The sequence below is a fragment of the Girardinichthys multiradiatus genome, chromosome 18, assembly GCF_021462225.1.
Source record: "Girardinichthys multiradiatus isolate DD_20200921_A chromosome 18, DD_fGirMul_XY1, whole genome shotgun sequence".
Lineage (NCBI taxonomy): Eukaryota > Metazoa > Chordata > Actinopteri > Cyprinodontiformes > Goodeidae > Girardinichthys > Girardinichthys multiradiatus.
The window spans coordinates 21,672,191-21,689,056 of record NC_061810.1 but is presented as its reverse complement, the minus strand read 5'-3'; the positions used below and the strand labels follow the sequence as shown (position 1 = coordinate 21,689,056).

At 40.6% G+C, this 16,866-nt stretch overlaps 1 protein-coding gene across 1 annotated transcript in view; it reads right to left on the bottom strand.

Moving 5' to 3' along the window:
- Positions 1–16,866, bottom strand: part of hip1 (huntingtin interacting protein 1) — a 68,617-nt gene extending 51,751 nt beyond the window's left edge. The window contains exon 1 of the mRNA XM_047390708.1: positions 16,524–16,866. Coding sequence (XP_047246664.1) covers positions 16,524–16,655 — 132 coding nt within the window. The 5' untranslated portion in view covers positions 16,656–16,866. The remainder of the gene's footprint in view (positions 1–16,523) is intronic.

The following is a 16,866-nucleotide window of genomic DNA, read 5'->3' as shown; positions in this document are numbered from 1 at the left end:
TCTTCTTCAGGACTTTTCTTGAAGATATGTGAAGGTGAGAAAATCTTCCTTGGCCCTATATGAATCCACAACGTCTTAAAAAATAGCTGATCCAGAAGAGTAAGTATTTCTTTAAACATTAAGTTCATTTTCCAAATACTTTCATCTTATACTCTTAGAAAATGTTACCGTAATGGCAAAAAATTTGGTTTATGAGAAAAACATTTAAGAATATTTTGGGGAAATCTATTTTTGATATCATGTGTATATGCTTCAAACAATGTAAAATAATTCAGTCCAGGGATTGGCAATCATCATACTGTTTAACGTTATCGGCAAAAAACTGATAATCACAATCAGACCAACAGATTTATCATGTTAAAGAAAAACTAACTGATTTTGTTTTAACACCAAATATGGGAATGTATAATTGAGATTGCAGCATTGATATATATTTGGAAATATGACTGAGTATGACTACTGTGTGCTGAAACAGTTGCAAAGCCTACCCTATATGATGGTGTAAGTTTTATTTTTATAGTTGTATTGGTGCTTATGGGGCTCTGACTATGACAGGGGTGTCAACAAATCGGCTGATGAGTTTTGGAGCAGTTTTTAACTTGACTTTTATCGTTAACACAACAAATAAACTTGATTTGGGCAGCAGATGCTAAGTTTAGCATCATTGGACAGCCAGTTCTGGTTTACAAACTGCGTGAATCCTGTTCGCCACTAAGTGTTTTTTGTAGACACTAATCAAAAATGCAAACAGTTTCAAAGTGTCACTTATGTGACGGAGCATCATCAGTCCAACATAAAATCCTCAAGCAACAACTCAAGGACCGCTTCCTTTCCAACTTCAAAATAAGAGTCTCTAACATTGATGCAACAAGATGTTAAGCTTAAAGCATTTAACATTATGTGATAGCATAGTTTACCTAAAGGTGCTTTTCCATTATGAGAACTAGAACATTATCACCTGGAAACGTTTTACCTGAAAACGTCATAAATTTACCCAACCACTTCCTGTGTGTTTCCACTGTGGTGGTTAAAACAAGGTCATACATGTAAATCAGACCCACAGAAGCCGAGCAGGTAACTCAACCCACAGCAGCTGCGTTGATCAACGTATTGTTCAGGCCAATTAAGTGTGCGTGAGAGAGAGATTCCCGTCGAGACAGCATTAAACCAGTGGCTACGCTTTAAAACTTAAATCACTAAAAAGTCCATGGAAAGGTTTTATTCTAACAAACCTTAAGGGCGTTTTGAAGATGCAGACTTTCTGTTTTTCTACTTTTAAAGCTCGAAAAGCAGACAGAGCTCCTTTGGTAAGGAACACAAGCGTTAACACTCTGAAACAAAATGAAAACCACCAGGTTCCAGGCCTCTGCCACAGAGGAAGGATATATTTCATTCATACATGTCTCCGAATAATCTTCTAAATGTCAGAAATGTGAACGAACGTTCATTCACCTCTATAAAAATGTGTGCATCTCCTCATGTTGAAGTTTTCCTGAACACTGGCATCATTTGCATCAGTCCAGCAGCCAAAACGTCCCTCACAACCTTTCCCAGGTTGTAATCCCACGCTGATTTAACAACCTAAATGCATTATAGGAATGTGAGCCGTTCCATACCACTGCGTCTCACCACATGCAAAAAAAGTCAAAACACTGGCAGAAAAAAAAAAAAGGAGCAGTAGAGCTCACAGGACAGCCTTGGCAAAGCTGATAGACTCGCACAGCTGAACTGCTTTTCTCTGATAGAGAATTTTATCTGAGCCCAGCAGGCCGACTGTATCTGAATGGAGATTTACTAAACGAGACACCATCTCTACACCTACGTCATGTCTGAGCTACATGTCCTGGCTTTTTCATGTGGGCAGCTTAGTTTCAACTCACAGCCAAGAGAACCATTTTTCCGAGTCCAACTTCATTTGAGTGTGCCGTTTCTTTTAAGATCTCTTCTGTGCTTCCCCCCGGTTGGGAATTACAGGCCTACAGGTGGGTGACTTTGCTTTTAACCTCATCCCACATCTACACGAGGGCTAAAAGAAAACCCATCCATCCATGTTGGGCAGTGAAAGGCCCGTCTTGTTGCCTTGGGCTTGCGTGCACCTGCTCCAGCTATGCGCTCTTAGCATTTGGCCAGTCTTCAGCAACTTGCAAATGTATCCAACCACAAGCTTCAGTTTATTTTATATGACAGACAAACACAATTGTACTCTGAAACCCCTAAATAAAACAAGTCCCTTAGAAGTTGCCTAATTAGTAAAAAGAGCCTAAAAAGTTGTGAAGCAGGGTTCGGTTATAACATGATTTCCTAAAATAATACGGTTCAATCCATTATCTGAAAATGGAAAGACATATGCCTAAACTGAAACCCACATTGCTGACTACAGAAACTGACAGAAAGAACATTGAATAGAAGCAGCAGAGAGGTCCTTGGTAACTCGGGGGGAGCTTCAAAGAGATACATCGCAGGGAATGTCTGTTGACAAGACTACTAAAAGTCATGCATTTCACAAATGTGGCCTTTACGAGAGAGTGATAAGAAAAAAAAGCTATTATTGACATCAAACCACAAGAGGTCTAGTTTTCAGTTTGCAGCAAGCCATGTAGGGACACAACAAACAGGTGGAAGAAAATTTATTTTTTTGGGCCTACATGCAAATCACTGTGTGTGAACAAAGGTTAACATTGGATATGACCATGAAGATACTATCCCCTTGGGATAAAATGGTGGTGGCAGCATCATGCTAGGGGGATGATTTTCATCAGGAGGATAAAGGAAACTGGTCAGAGTTAGAGGGACGGTGGATGGTGATAAAGACAGGACAATCCTGTAAAAAAAAAAAACATGTTGGAGGTTACTAGAGACTAGAGTCTGGGGCAGAGGTTCACCTTCCAGCAGAACAACTACCCTAAACATGCAGCCAGAGCTACAATGGTTTACATCAAAGTATATTTATGAGCTAGAATGGCCCAGGGAAAGTCCAAACCCATTTAGGAGCTGCGACAAGACTTGAGTTTCAACTATTGCAAAGGAAAACGGGCAAAAATGTCAGTCTCTAGATGTCCAACACTGGTGGAGAATCGTGGTTCTTCAAACTACAGACTCAGGGGCACTAAATTCAAATGCACACCACACTTTTCAATTTTTTTCCCATTGAAAACATTTTTAAAAACCATCTCTAATTTTCCTTCTACTCCCCTATTATGTGTTGCTTTGTTTTGGTGTATAACAAAGATAATAAATTCATATTATAAATACATACAGTGAGGTTTGTGGTTACAATGTGACCAAATCTGAAAATCACAGGGTATGAATACTTTTCCAAGAGACTGCATCTTCTGCAGCATTCAGGTTGCTTAAATGTGGAACAAGAAAGGACTTAATATTAACAGAACATTCAGAATTTCTGTAAAAATCCAGTAGATAACTTTACTTTTAATGTTGATGTGTAATAAACGTAGCGGACTGCATTTATTAAGTACAGAAGCTAGAGTTCAGCGCAACAAGAAAAATCTTAATTGTATTAAGCAGCACATTTAAAAAGGCGCAGATTTAAAGCTTCTACACCCTGTAATAAGAAGCTTGTGATTCAAGTCACCACCACCACCCTCCACCTTTCGATTAAAGTCAACACTCCCACCTTTTACCATAGACCCTATATGGGTTCAAAGCATTTGTCCTACACAACAAAAAAGCCAAACTTCCCACGGCCACATTCAGCTACAAATCATCAGCAGAGAACAAGCCCCAGCTTGCAGAGAGACCGAACTCTCGCATGCAACCAGCCCTGATCGTCCATGTGTGCAGCAGGACTTCTTTCTTGGATACCACCTCCTCACCCCGAGGAAAAAAACAAAAAAAAAACAACATACATTTTTTTAAATCATCACAGGGCTGTTTCCCTTTAAATAAAACCCTTCTCATTGAGAACTTACTATTTTGCTCAGATCCATGGTAGTCCGACCAAGCGGTGAGCCGGGATCTTTGAAGCCGAGTAAGGAGACCCGCTGGCTTCCCTTTTCTTCTCGTTTTAAAATCCGGAGTAATTAGTAACGGGAAAGCGACTGAGGCAAGCAAATGCTTTTGGGAGGAGAAGAGGGAGGTGGAGCGGGCAGTTAGCTCAACATGTGTCCTGATTTGGTATTTAAAAAAATGTCCCTGTATCCTGTGCTCCCTCCCACCCCTTTCTCTTCCGCGTCCCTTCTCCCCTCTCTCTCCGGGCCAGACGCGCTCCCTGGTCGGCGAAGACTTCCAGCATCCGACCGCCGAGAAGCCGAGGCTGTGCGGGGGGTGGGAGGAACCAGCGGAGGACTGTCGCTGATGCTGTCCGCTCTGCCTCACAGTAAAACCCGGCAGCGGCTCACCGGGGATCGGCCAACACCGAGACAGGAGGCTGCTTTTATTTTGCAAATAGCCCGCTTTCTGATGAGACTATAGTAGCATGGAGCCTGTGGAGTGGGATGGCCCAGTCCTGGAGGGTTCCCAAGATGGGGTCCGGGGACCACCGAGGGGGTACGGCTTAAGGAAGGGGGAGGATGGGTGGAGTTAGAGTTCAGGAAATGAGCCCAAGCTCCACACAGTGCTGTGTAATCATACCTAACTCTGGAGCAAAACAGCATGATCATCTTCCACTGAAGTTAAAAACAATCATCACCCTCATAGGGATGATTATGTCCGACACTGAAGCCTTTTCCTAAAATCTATAAAAGAAAAACAGAGACCTTATATGTCCTGGACTGGTCCACGGTGCTCAACAGAACTTCCACATTTAAACATGCATCAGGTGCTAAGTTTCAGACAAAACTAAAGAGGCTGCATTCATTTTGAAAAGGCCACTTTTATTTTGAATGGGGCTGCAATGCGTTTCTCTGTTTGCTGACCATATGCTAAAAGAAATAGTTTTAACCAATAAATTGACTTTTCAGGGATACACGTTAAACCAGTGGATCCTATTAAAATGTCAGGTTTTTGTAGTGTAAAGAAATGAGGCCATTCCTCTGAATAACAAGTAAATCAGTTAGTGTGGAAATAAAAAATAAAAAAACAAAGCAGAAAAAAATTAAGCTGCAATAACCTGGTTGAATGAGTGTGCACAATGTTAAGCTAAAACATTAAAGCATTGATATTTAAGACTTCATGAGCTAACCCCTGGCAACAATTCAGTGAATTTGAATTTTTCTGGCATTTGCGTCCTTTGGCTAAAGCTAGTTTGCAAAGAGTTTGCAAAAGAATCCCATCTTACAAGGTATCAGTCAGAAAGAGGGTCCAACAATATTCCACTGATAAAACAGAGCGTTTCTCCAAAACCGATGAAGAGACAAGACTGAAACGGGAGAGCGAGGTTACCCAGAGGACAACAACACTGAAAGAGCTTTACACACATCCAACAAGTGCTGGTTGTGTACTACATATTCTCCACATTTCTAGAATATTGCTATAGGCCTGCAAGCCAAAGCTTTTTCCTCCAAAGAAAACAACCAGGCCTGCCCCGATGAAACCCAAATATAACGTTTTGGCCACAGTTCTAAACTGTATGTTTAATAGAAAAAAAACACTGTACATCACCTAAAGAACACCATACCCACAGCACAACATGGTGGTGGCAGGATCATGCAGTGGGGTTACTGTCTTCAGATGAATACAATTTTAGTGAAGGTGGATGGCATCATGAACAGTGTTAAATATAAATCAGTTTTGGTAGAAAACCCTCAGGTGTCAATTAGCTTTATTCTTCAGCATCACACCGAGTCCACATTAACAACAGACTGGTTTTAGGCGGATGAAAATAAAGTGTTGGTCTGAACTGAAATATTAGTTTAAGGGTGCATACAGTTATGCATCCAAGCTTTTCTGTTTGTTAAATTATTCACCGTAACAAATGTGTTGTTCAGTTTAATTGTGAACGATAAACGTCGCATTAAAGATGGAAAAAAGCTTTGAAATGTTCCCATTCATTTATTGTTTTTTTTTTTACATAGACAACCCCGGTATGTACTCTTTAAGACTCACTATCATTATAAAATCAGTGCGTGGACTAATAATAATATTGCTTTTCGGAATACTTTGATGGTTGTTACTTGTATTTGCATGCCTCTATGATATTCAGCCCCTTGGATGGAGTTTCACTGCAGCAGAGGTTCCAACCTGACACTGGGTGCAGTGATCAAGATGATAAGGTCATAGAGATTATTGGAAGCAATAATATCACAGTCCAATGTGCCAGTATTGTGCAGCCCTATTCTTAAGCATTTATTTCCTGAAGTCAAAGGTAAAGTAGCTCTGTTTGTGGAGGGCAAACCTCTTTTCTCAGTGATCACGGCTTGAATTAACATTATTAGAATGAACATTGAGGGAAAGTTTGACAGTTTTTTTTCTAAATGATAATTTCAGTTGTCAGTATGACGATATTCAGTTTGAATTATTTGTCATCAGCAGCAGATAAAAATCATATTTGGAGATTATTAAATATATATTTTGGAATAACTGACTTTAGCCAATGATTTGGCCCGTAACAACAATCGTTAAAACCCATGCAGACCTTTGGAAAAACTTTTTGCCCACTCATGATGTAAACCAGAGATAATAGGGCTTTAAAAGAGCAACTGTCAAAGGTGAAAACAAACACACAAACACACAAAAAAAAACAAAAAAACAACAGAGGGTAAAGCTCAACTTGCACCAAGAGAGCGATTCTGGGTAAGTGATGCCCCCATCTGGTCAAACTGAGATGGTCACAACTTAAAGAGCAGAAATGGCAGCACTGTTCCACTTTCTGAGTGGTATTGGCAGATGTTATCCAGCATCTGTCGTAACCCTGAATATCAGAGAGCTTTGCATCCAGAGAAAGAATCACACCTTATAAAAACTTGGAAAACTGCTTCTGCTCACAATATTTTTTCCTATAGAAGTTTCACTATTCACAGATAAAGGCCATTATTTTAAAACAAAGACAACTCCTCAAGAGCCGTCTATCTTTGAACTACATCAGCATCAAGCAGTCTTTAATTACATGTGCTTACTTTAATTGTTTGACTTTAGACACAAAGAGGTTTATTACGATTTTTTAAAGGCCCATCAACAAATAGATGCAGGGTCACTCATCAATTTGCAGGAGCAGTACATATATACACTAAAATGACCGAAAGGCCTAGTTTAAGTACGACGCACAAAAAGCCTGTCTGATAACTCAGTGTCAGACTGTCCTACACTAAATATGGACTGTGCGATTGCTCAGCATTCACTACAGGGGAACCATAGTTTTGCAGCACGTTGGAGGATAAAGAGTAGAAAACTCCCGGCCACCTCTTCAAAAGGCGACATCAACATCGTCTTATATCGTAGAGAGGCATTCAGGATTGACGTTAATGAAGAACTAGATCTGTCATGTTTCATTATTATTGTGTTGCATGCCAAATGTCTGTCTGCAAATTTCCTATTTTATATATTTTTTAATCAATACTGTGGATCTTTTAACAAAAGCATATTTGTTCGTGGTTTAATCAGTCTAACATTCTTTTTAAGTTTGCAAAGTTTGTCATGGCAAATTTTCTTTGACTGAAAATATCGGTGCATTGGATAGTGAAAACGTTGATAAGCTCCAGCCTTATTTGGGCTGATTAATCAGCAGGCAATGTAACTTTACTGTGTCCCCAAATATTTGTGTCCACCTGTTTCAGAGCGTTTCTACCTACATCTGCACACCCCCCAAAACAGACTTGCCCAAGACATTAAAACATGTGATTTCTTTTACAACCCCGATGGCCGCAGGTTAATTCTGCTTAATTGGAAGCAGGCATGTCCCCATTCATACTTCCGGTTGGTCTGGGAAGTGCTCTACAATCTCAAGCTTAAGAAGCTTAGATTCTGCCTCAGTGGCACAGTGGAATCATTCAACACCATGTAGGACCCCTTCCTAAGGCAGGCACAGTGTCTTGTCTATTCCTCTGATAGGGGGTATCGACAAGTAGAGAGTTTCCTTCTCCCTCTCTTTTTAATTTCTTCTATTTCATTTACTCATTTCCAGACCACTTTTTTAAAAATCTAACTTTATTTTGTGTGTATGGGCTTTTGGGTGGTTGTGTGGAATTGACCATGCCGGTCCATTTGGACAGGGTGGCTTGTTAGGGAGGCGGGGTGGGTGATCCGGGAAGTTTGCATACAATAGTGTTTTTCCCTAACATGCTCCCTTCTTTTCTGTGCTCTACAACTACTGTATGTCCATAAAAAATGTTCAATAAATAGAGTTGGAGGAAAAGGTCAAACAAAAAGCTGGACAACACAGTAGAACATGAGATCAAGTACATAATAATTTATCATGGATAAGCTCAGTATGTTAGCTCACAGGCACTTTGCTCGGTTTTACTTAATTCTGAACAAAGCTGATAACGTCGGCCCTTGTTAAACACCCTTTAATAGCAGGATTAGTCTGCAGGGACTGTTACTGAGCTGGGAAAGCCCAGTATTACTTACAGTACTCCTGCAAACCCCAGAAAAATAGGAAAATAGAATCATTTTTATTTTGAGAACAATTTCATTCATTAGTCATATATTACCAGTCATATATTACCACTAAGTTTAGGTGTAGATTTGCATTGAGTGCATTTAACACATTTCCCCAACACAGACAGTTTTGCACAGTTTCAGAATCAGAATCAGCTTTATTGCCAAGTTTGTGACACAAACTAGGAATTTGACTCTGGTACACTTTGCTCTCAGTTAAGATTTTTTAATATAAATGGAAATAAATATCTTTTAGATGTACATATATACACAAGTGACTTTACAGTAGAATATAATATGAGATCAGTCCAAGTATGCATGGTGTTGTTCTGGAACTCTGACTGCCAAGTGTTCATCAGAGAAACAGCCCGGGGAAAAACGGTCTCTGTGGCGACTGGTTTTAGCAGACAGTGCTCTGTAGCGCCACCTGAAGATAAAAGCCTAAACAGATTATGTGCAGGGTGTGTGGGGTCTGCAGAGATTTTAGCTGCCCTTTTCCTGACCTTAGACTTGTATAAGTCCTGGATAGAGGGAAATTCAGCCCTGATGATTCTCTTTCCAGACCTGATTATTCGTTGCAGTCTGGACCTGCCCTGTTTTGTGGATGAGCCAAACCACACTGAGATGGACAAAGACAGGAAAGACTTAATTATGGCATAGAAGTGTAGAAGATGACCAGCAGCTCCTTTGGAAGGTTGAACTTCTTGAGTTGCCTCAGGAAGTACAGTCTCTGCTGGGCCTTCCTCTGAACATTGTCTATGTGTGAGGAACATCTCAGGCCTCTAGGAACCTCTTTGGTTTCTAGGAACCAGAAGTGGTCTACAGCAGACAGTGTTGTTGAGGATGGTGTTTTCAGAAAGCCCAACATCATCTCCACAGTCTTGAGTGGGTTAAGTTGGTTTGAAAGACACCTCGATAGAGATGGACTGAGAAATTAGCTGGTGCCCAGAAAAAGCTGTTTTTAACGTCGACAGATAATAATCTGATCTCTTTCTGATAAGGGAATGCACCGTACCTAAACACTACCAGGCTGTGCTGACAACAAAACTCTTTAGCTATTTTCAGTTTCAGCGAGGTTTTGAAAAAGTAACTCAAAAGAAGCACGGAGAAGGAGAAGGTATTTTCCACAACATGTCAAGACATTACTTTAGTTCACATATATATATATCTACTTATATTATTGCTGTGTTCTCTTGGCCAACAGTTTTCTAATATTTCAGGTTTGAACTTGTTCTGTGTTGTCTTATGTTGATCTTAAGTATGTGTATCTTTTTCAAATTCTAAATAGTTTTGTATGTGAAACCAAAATCTAGCTGCATTTTGCAATCTACACCAATAAATTAAGCTCATTACAATAAAATAGACTTTTTGACAGAAATTGATTATATCACTTGACCTGCAAAATCTAATGCAATCCAGTACAAATGGTATTTGGGGTTGACTATTTTGTTGCTACTTTAACATTAGAGGGCAAAACATAAGGGAAACATTCTGATATTTAGGAGGAAATCAACAAGATCTAATTTAATTACATCATTCTAAATATCCATTATCATGCGCATCACTTTGGTCTGGCATCCACAGAGCTCTGACCTCACCAAGTCTGGGGTTCTTGGATTACACAGACAGACAGAAGACGCTGAGGCAGCTTAAAGCCAAAAAACAATAAGCCACTGAGATCCATTTTTAAAAACAGGACCTGCCTCTTCCGTGTAATCACCAAACAACAACTGACCATCTGAGCCCAGGCCAGCCACCATAATCAATGGGTTTCTCATTAGGCTGCTGGGGCTACACATTATACCCCGTGGCCTCTCAGCAGTGTGCTTCCAAACAATGCCAACTATTTTCTGCCGAGTCTCCTCACTTCCTGGTACGACGTGGGCCCTTCACCGACTGCTGAGCATTTCTCACATACAGCTGTCCCACTCTGTCTGGCTTCTCATTCTCAGTCCTTCTCACCCGCCTGGAACAAACCTCAGGCTAATGTCTTACTATGTTTGGTCCTCAAACATGTCTTCAACTGTAAAGTACTTTTCTCGTTTTAGTGAAGAAGAAAAAACTAAAAGTTATACAAACAAATGTATACCATGGCTACAAGAGCTTATTTTACACAAAAATTACTTAACCTAACCTTAACTATTTACAGTAAAGTAAAAGCTCAACCCAGTAAGACCAAGTGTTGTGTCATTGTTGTCAAAATACAATAGATCATATAAGACATAGTGTAGTTACTATCCAGTATCTACTTTATCCTACATTTTTTTTAAATAAAGCTCATGACAATAAGCTAGTGTTGTATTTTCAGTAAACCCAGGACATTTTCAGACACCTATGGTTTTATTTACCATTTGTCACACTTTCCTCAGGTCTCAGAATGCAACATTCACCTAAAAGAGCATTGTTGCTCTAGGTTTTGCTGTTGCCCCACAGTAGGAAATAAATTAAATCAAATCTCACTTGAGATCATTAACTGTTCTTTGTGTACTTTGCTAATTCTTCTTGTGTATGCACGGGTTTTCTCAAGGGTCGCCCCTGCAATGGACCAGCAGCCTGTCCAGGTTGGAGCCTGTCTCTTGCCTATTGACTGCTGGAGGAAGGTAAAAACCCAGTGCAGGATAATTCGTGGGTGAATTTGTTGGATGTTCAGTTGGTCGAAACTGGGTTAGCTAGTTAGTTAGTTACAAGTGGATAAATAGTCGGTTAATTGGATGGATGATTAGTTGGTTGGAATTGGAGAGACAGATGAATGACTGGTTTGATGTGGATGATTGATTGGTTTCTTGGAAGTGGATAAATGGTTGGTGGGTTGGAATTAAATAGTCGGACGGTTTGTTGGAATCGGATGGCTGGTTGGTTGACTAAAAACATCTGAAAAAATGGTTTAAATCAATTGACAATTGTGTCGCATCCAAACTCAATCAACCCATTGGTTTACCATTTTGTTTGAGTTTGCTGTGTGTAAGCATTTGGCTGAGAGGGAACAGCACATATAAAAAACACATGAATGAACATGTACGCGGATACCGAAGGTAATGCTTAATGACTGATGCAATATTAAAGTTCCTATATATATATATATATATATAGCTGTAAAGGAAGTATGCTCTATGAAGCCAGCACAAACATCGGGCAGACCACACATTTTCAGAAGACCTTTGCCTTATTTAAGTCATAAACAAGCTTTCGTTTTCAATCTGAGGTGCTGTAGATTAGGCAACAATATAAACTGTGGCAATTTACTATTTACTGTTAAACAAATCGTACCATATTTAGTATATGCTATGCAGAGCAAACTCTTCACATTCCATCATTTTGATTTTTTTCCATGAAACTCTCCACACCCAGACTCTTTTCTGAAGGCTGAATTCATTGATTCTCTCAGCTAAAAGCCATGTTATATTGTTTATAATGAGGCCATTTGAGTTGAAGCCAACTGATTTGCATACCACATGCTTACACACAATAAGAAGGTCTGAGTCTAATGTTTGACCAGCGCTACAAGCCTAACAATAGAATCACACTCCATCACTGTCTTGCTCCTTTTCCGCTTTACGGTGCAGTAAAAAAAACAACAGAGGAGCCCAAAAATAATTAATTTGTTAATCAAAGCCATTGTTTGTGCTGCTGGGGACTCATCGACGCACTTTGTTCCGCTTACGAACCTGTCACTCACGTCCAGCTTAATCATTTCACACACAGCCAGCACCGGGAGGCCACAAACCAACCACCTGCTGTTTGTGCTGCCTCAGTGCTTTTAGAGGCCTCGCTTTTCAGGTCCCCTCTCACGTTTGTCCGAGCGTGCGCCTCGCGTATGCGGAAATTCCTCCATAGCCTCCCGGTGTTGTGAATTGCAGGATGTGGAGAAGGATGCGAAGAGGATTCGAGACAATGAGGGACATAGATGGGAGTTGAGGTGGAGGGGACAGGGTGATTAAAAAAAACACAAGTCTCAGTGCAGATTGCATCTGGATCCTGTGGAAGTGCTCCTTACATGGATAACAATGCTGCTAGATGACCAAACAGAACTTAATCAGATTGCAGAACAGTTGGATAACAGGTTAAAAAGTTAACTTGGTGATAAACAGCTGAAATTTTCTGTTTCAGATATTCCATGTACTTGTGACAGAAAACACGACAGAAAGTGTAAATGAAACAGATTGTTGGCAATTTAATGAAATCAGGAGACTTATCTGTACACAAACAAACACACTAGACTCTAAAGCGGGATGTGTGCCCTCAGTACGGCTAGCCATTATGGGAAGAAAATCTAAATTTAAAGCCTTAATTACGTAACACACAATATGGTGTCACTCAGCGGCTCACACTCCATAGCCTAAATGGTGCCCCAGAAGTTTTCCCACAAGCACTAATTATGGTTCGTATCATTCCAGAGATTACCGCCTACCCAGGCTTTCCAATGAAAAGCCTCCTAACAACTTGCAGGCAGTCTGGGAGCTGGCGTCCCTCACGTTCTGTAGCTGAGAGATAAAGGTTGTAAAATAAAAACCAGGACCAGCTTGTCATTTGTGCTTCTCCGGGGGAATAAAATCTGAAGCAAAATCAAAACATGCAATGACATTAAACATTAAATATCCTTTAAACTTGTAAATTAGAGAGGCAGCTGCTATTACTGGGCTAAACCTATCATTAAAAGCAAGTGAGTGCTATCTGGCTTCCCTGGTTCCTGCTTTTTATAACCCGGCGTGGACTCAAGGACAAAGAGGATTTCAGACACGCCATGGTTGTTTACCCAACTCTGCTGAGAGATAGGCGTGCATTTCTCAGAATGGGTGTTTTACACAGCTATGGGTTTAAAGGCTAGTCAGGGTTCACTGTCTTCTTTCACTTCATATTCAACTATTTTACAGACAGAAACATGAGTTGTATAACAGATACAAAAAGATCCATATTATTACTTAATTAACCAGAGGTGATGATAGGAAAACCTGCAAGGCATTTTTTTCACAGTGCTTCACAAAAGGCATCAGCCGTTCATTTTTGTTACATTACGGTCAGAAATTTTCATTTATTTTATTAGGACAAAGTAGAGTAGTAAAAGAAGGCATGACTTTTAAATTTCTATACTTTTTTTTTAAGAAGAATAAATCTGAAAAGTGTGTCTTTTATATGTACTCATCCCCCTCGATTTAAAAACGAACTTCTGTCTTTTCAACCAGGTTTCCTTTTCACAAGTGTTTCTGGCTCCAGCCATCTTACCATCACGTCACTGTTCCTGCTGAAGAAATACAGCCCCACACCATGATGTTGCCAACACCATATTTCACCTTAAGAATAATGTTTTCAGGACAATTTACTCATTTTAGACCCTGTTTACATGACAACTATCCACTGAAAACAGATTTGTTTTTATGCATTTCTTTAAACGCACAACAACAGTTTAACTACAACCGCTGTTCACACGGCAACAGTGCAGACGTGAAGATGGCGTAAATCCCCCGCCACAACACTAGTTGGCGGTATGTTCTTTGAAACTCAACAACATGCTCAAACAAATCCTGCTTACAAAATGAGGTAGAAAATGAGCACTTGGCTGGAGAACCGTCATTAGCTTCAAAAGAGTCAGCAGGACAAGAAAGGACTCTGCAATCTACCATTGTTATTGTTTATACTTTGGGCTTTTGTGCGTTTTTTTGTTTTTTTTTTCAAACAGTAGAAACGCATCTGCAACCTTTTCCATTTCCACCAGAAAACGTCAGCTGCTTCTCTTAATCTTAATACATCAGATTGAAGGTTGTAATTGTGACGTGACAAAAAGTCAAACAGTTGAAGGGTGTGGATAGGTGTAAAAGGCTCTGTGTAATGTAGATGAAAGCCAGCCTCCCAGCAGATTTAGGCAGCTTTGGAGCACAACAGATCACATGAGATTATGTCTCACTGATCCACGCTAGAGCAAACAGCAGATTCATTGATTCCTCCACCTCCTAGCACTGCTGTGGATCCTCAGTTAGATATTAACCACAAACAAAGTTCCTCTTTAAGAGGCATACAAGAGAATACAAATCCTAACTTTTAAAGACTTGGAGAGGAGAAAACTAAGACCATTAGTCTAACAATAAATAAATAAAAAGGAATAAAATGTGAGAAATAACCAACTTTCAGGAGATCTGGTTTGGCTCTCTGGCCAGAATATGTTCAACATGCTAGAAAAAAGTTGATGAGCTCATCACACATCCACACAGTGTGATCTCAGGAGCTTAGCAAGTGACCTACTGACACAAGCTTTGCTCAGGACACTTAAAGCCAAGCCTGCTCTCCCTCCTCACTTGTAATCCATGCAGCTTCCATCACATCGGGTGCGGGGACAGGAGACGAACTTTTAGGAGAGGGCTGGCGTTGCAAATCGATTGCAATCATACATGTCTGCGGTTGCCAAAATAAATACCTGCTGAAACACATTCAGGAAGCTCTGACAGGACTGGGTAGGAGAAGCATGTTGCAGCACTGGTATTGCAGTTTGGCTCCATGGATTCATCTGACCTACTTTCTCCCCAACCAAGACGCCTAGTCTGGAGAGAGGAAGGGGAGGCCTTGCATACACAGTGCTGTAAAAAAGTAATTGCGCACCCGCCCCCCCTATAGATTTCTTGTTTTTTGCTTTTTGTGTTAGATTACCAGTTTTAGATAAATATCAGACAAGGATTACCTTGTAAAACGGTTTTACAATGATTATTTCATCCATTAAGTGAACAAAGGTGTCTAAGCCAACTTGGCCCCGTCTGAAAAGGTAACTACACCCACTCGATAATCAGGGATTCATTTTTGTGTTACCCACATTTTTTTGGAAAGCTGAGGTAAATTGCGGCATGCCTGATTACTGAAAGACTTGGAGAATCAAGAAATCACTTGAACAGAACCTCCGTGACAACATGAAGTAAGCTAAAAGATCTCAGAAAGTAACATCATGGCCTGATCTGAAGAAACTAAAGATGAAAAACAAAGTCATTGGCATCAGGGTTACTAAGCCACTTCTAAGGCTTTTGGGACTCGAGCAAAACACATTGATAGCTATTATCTATAGAGTGAGAAAACATGAAATAGGGACGGCAATTAAAAAAATGTTACTGTGAAAAGAATTGTGATTTATCTTAATTAACACTAATGAGGTCGTTTGCAAAGCCGGTAAAACAAACTGTATGGTTGGGATTGTTACTATTTGAAAATAAGCTTCGATTTAAATATTATTTGCTGAAGAATGGTACAATTGCACTACTTTATGTAACTGGTGTGCTCAAGAAGTCTGTGTGTATTATTTTAAGAGCAGTTTCTGTGTTCGTTGTGCTTCGACTGTATGCAGTGATGGAGCTGCAGTGATGAGTTTTATTTATAATCTTTTTTTCTTAATGAATGATATCACCCTTTAGAGACTGCTCTGGTTGTTTTTGGTGCAATTGCAGAAATAATCTGAGGGAGTTTTCACAGCTCCCTTGGAGAGCAGTTCAGGCAAAGTAGATCTCATGAAATCAAAATAAACAAAAGTAGTCTTTAATTCATTCTGATTTGCTTTAAAGCAATGCAGCAATGCTCACATTTCTCACTGTAGCATGAACATCAGAGGTCCTTCCTTGATTGCTAGGCCTATCAAACGTATTACCACCTCGCCTTCCTGTTCCTACTAAAAACACCAGATAAGCTCCAAAGTACCGTTATCTGAATTCAAAAGGCCATTTGACCCACATTTCAACAGCTCTTTTGTTGTACAGTGCATCCATTTGGGTCTGCCTTAAAAAACACACACTCACACACACTCAGTTGGGAAAAACAACGAAGACTCAAACACAGACGGTGTGGTCAACGGACTCAACACGAGTGGGAGTAATTTTTCTTTTCACCATTTCAGCCAGGTTTATTTACTACGCTGACAGCGCGACATGACTGTTATAATTAACCCTCCTCCCAGGAACAGCACACATAAAGCGGCTCCCAGATGGGATCTGCTCCATGCATCCATCCACGCTTCCCACGCGTTCAGCTCCACTTCCCACCCCCGTGTCTGTGCTTCCTCCTACCTGCCCTCTCTCAAAGTTTTCTCTCTCCAGCTCCAGGCTGTTGGCCCCTCCGGTCCGTCGGATCACTTTGGGGATAGCGTTAGGGACTTGCTGCATGGAGCTTTTCACTCGATCCATTGCGGGTTGCAACATGAAAAACACGCACGCACAGGTTGAAAAGCGGAAAAATAAAATAAAACTCTCCGCCGACTAACGGTCCAAGATGGGTGAACTACAACCCGAGCAGCAGCAACTATGGCGGGCAGCCGTCCATGCCGCTGTGGAGGACTCCCCGTCCCGTTTTCACTGGACCACTTTCTGCCTTTCAGTCAATGACAGCAGCACCGAGGCCCGCAGCACAGCA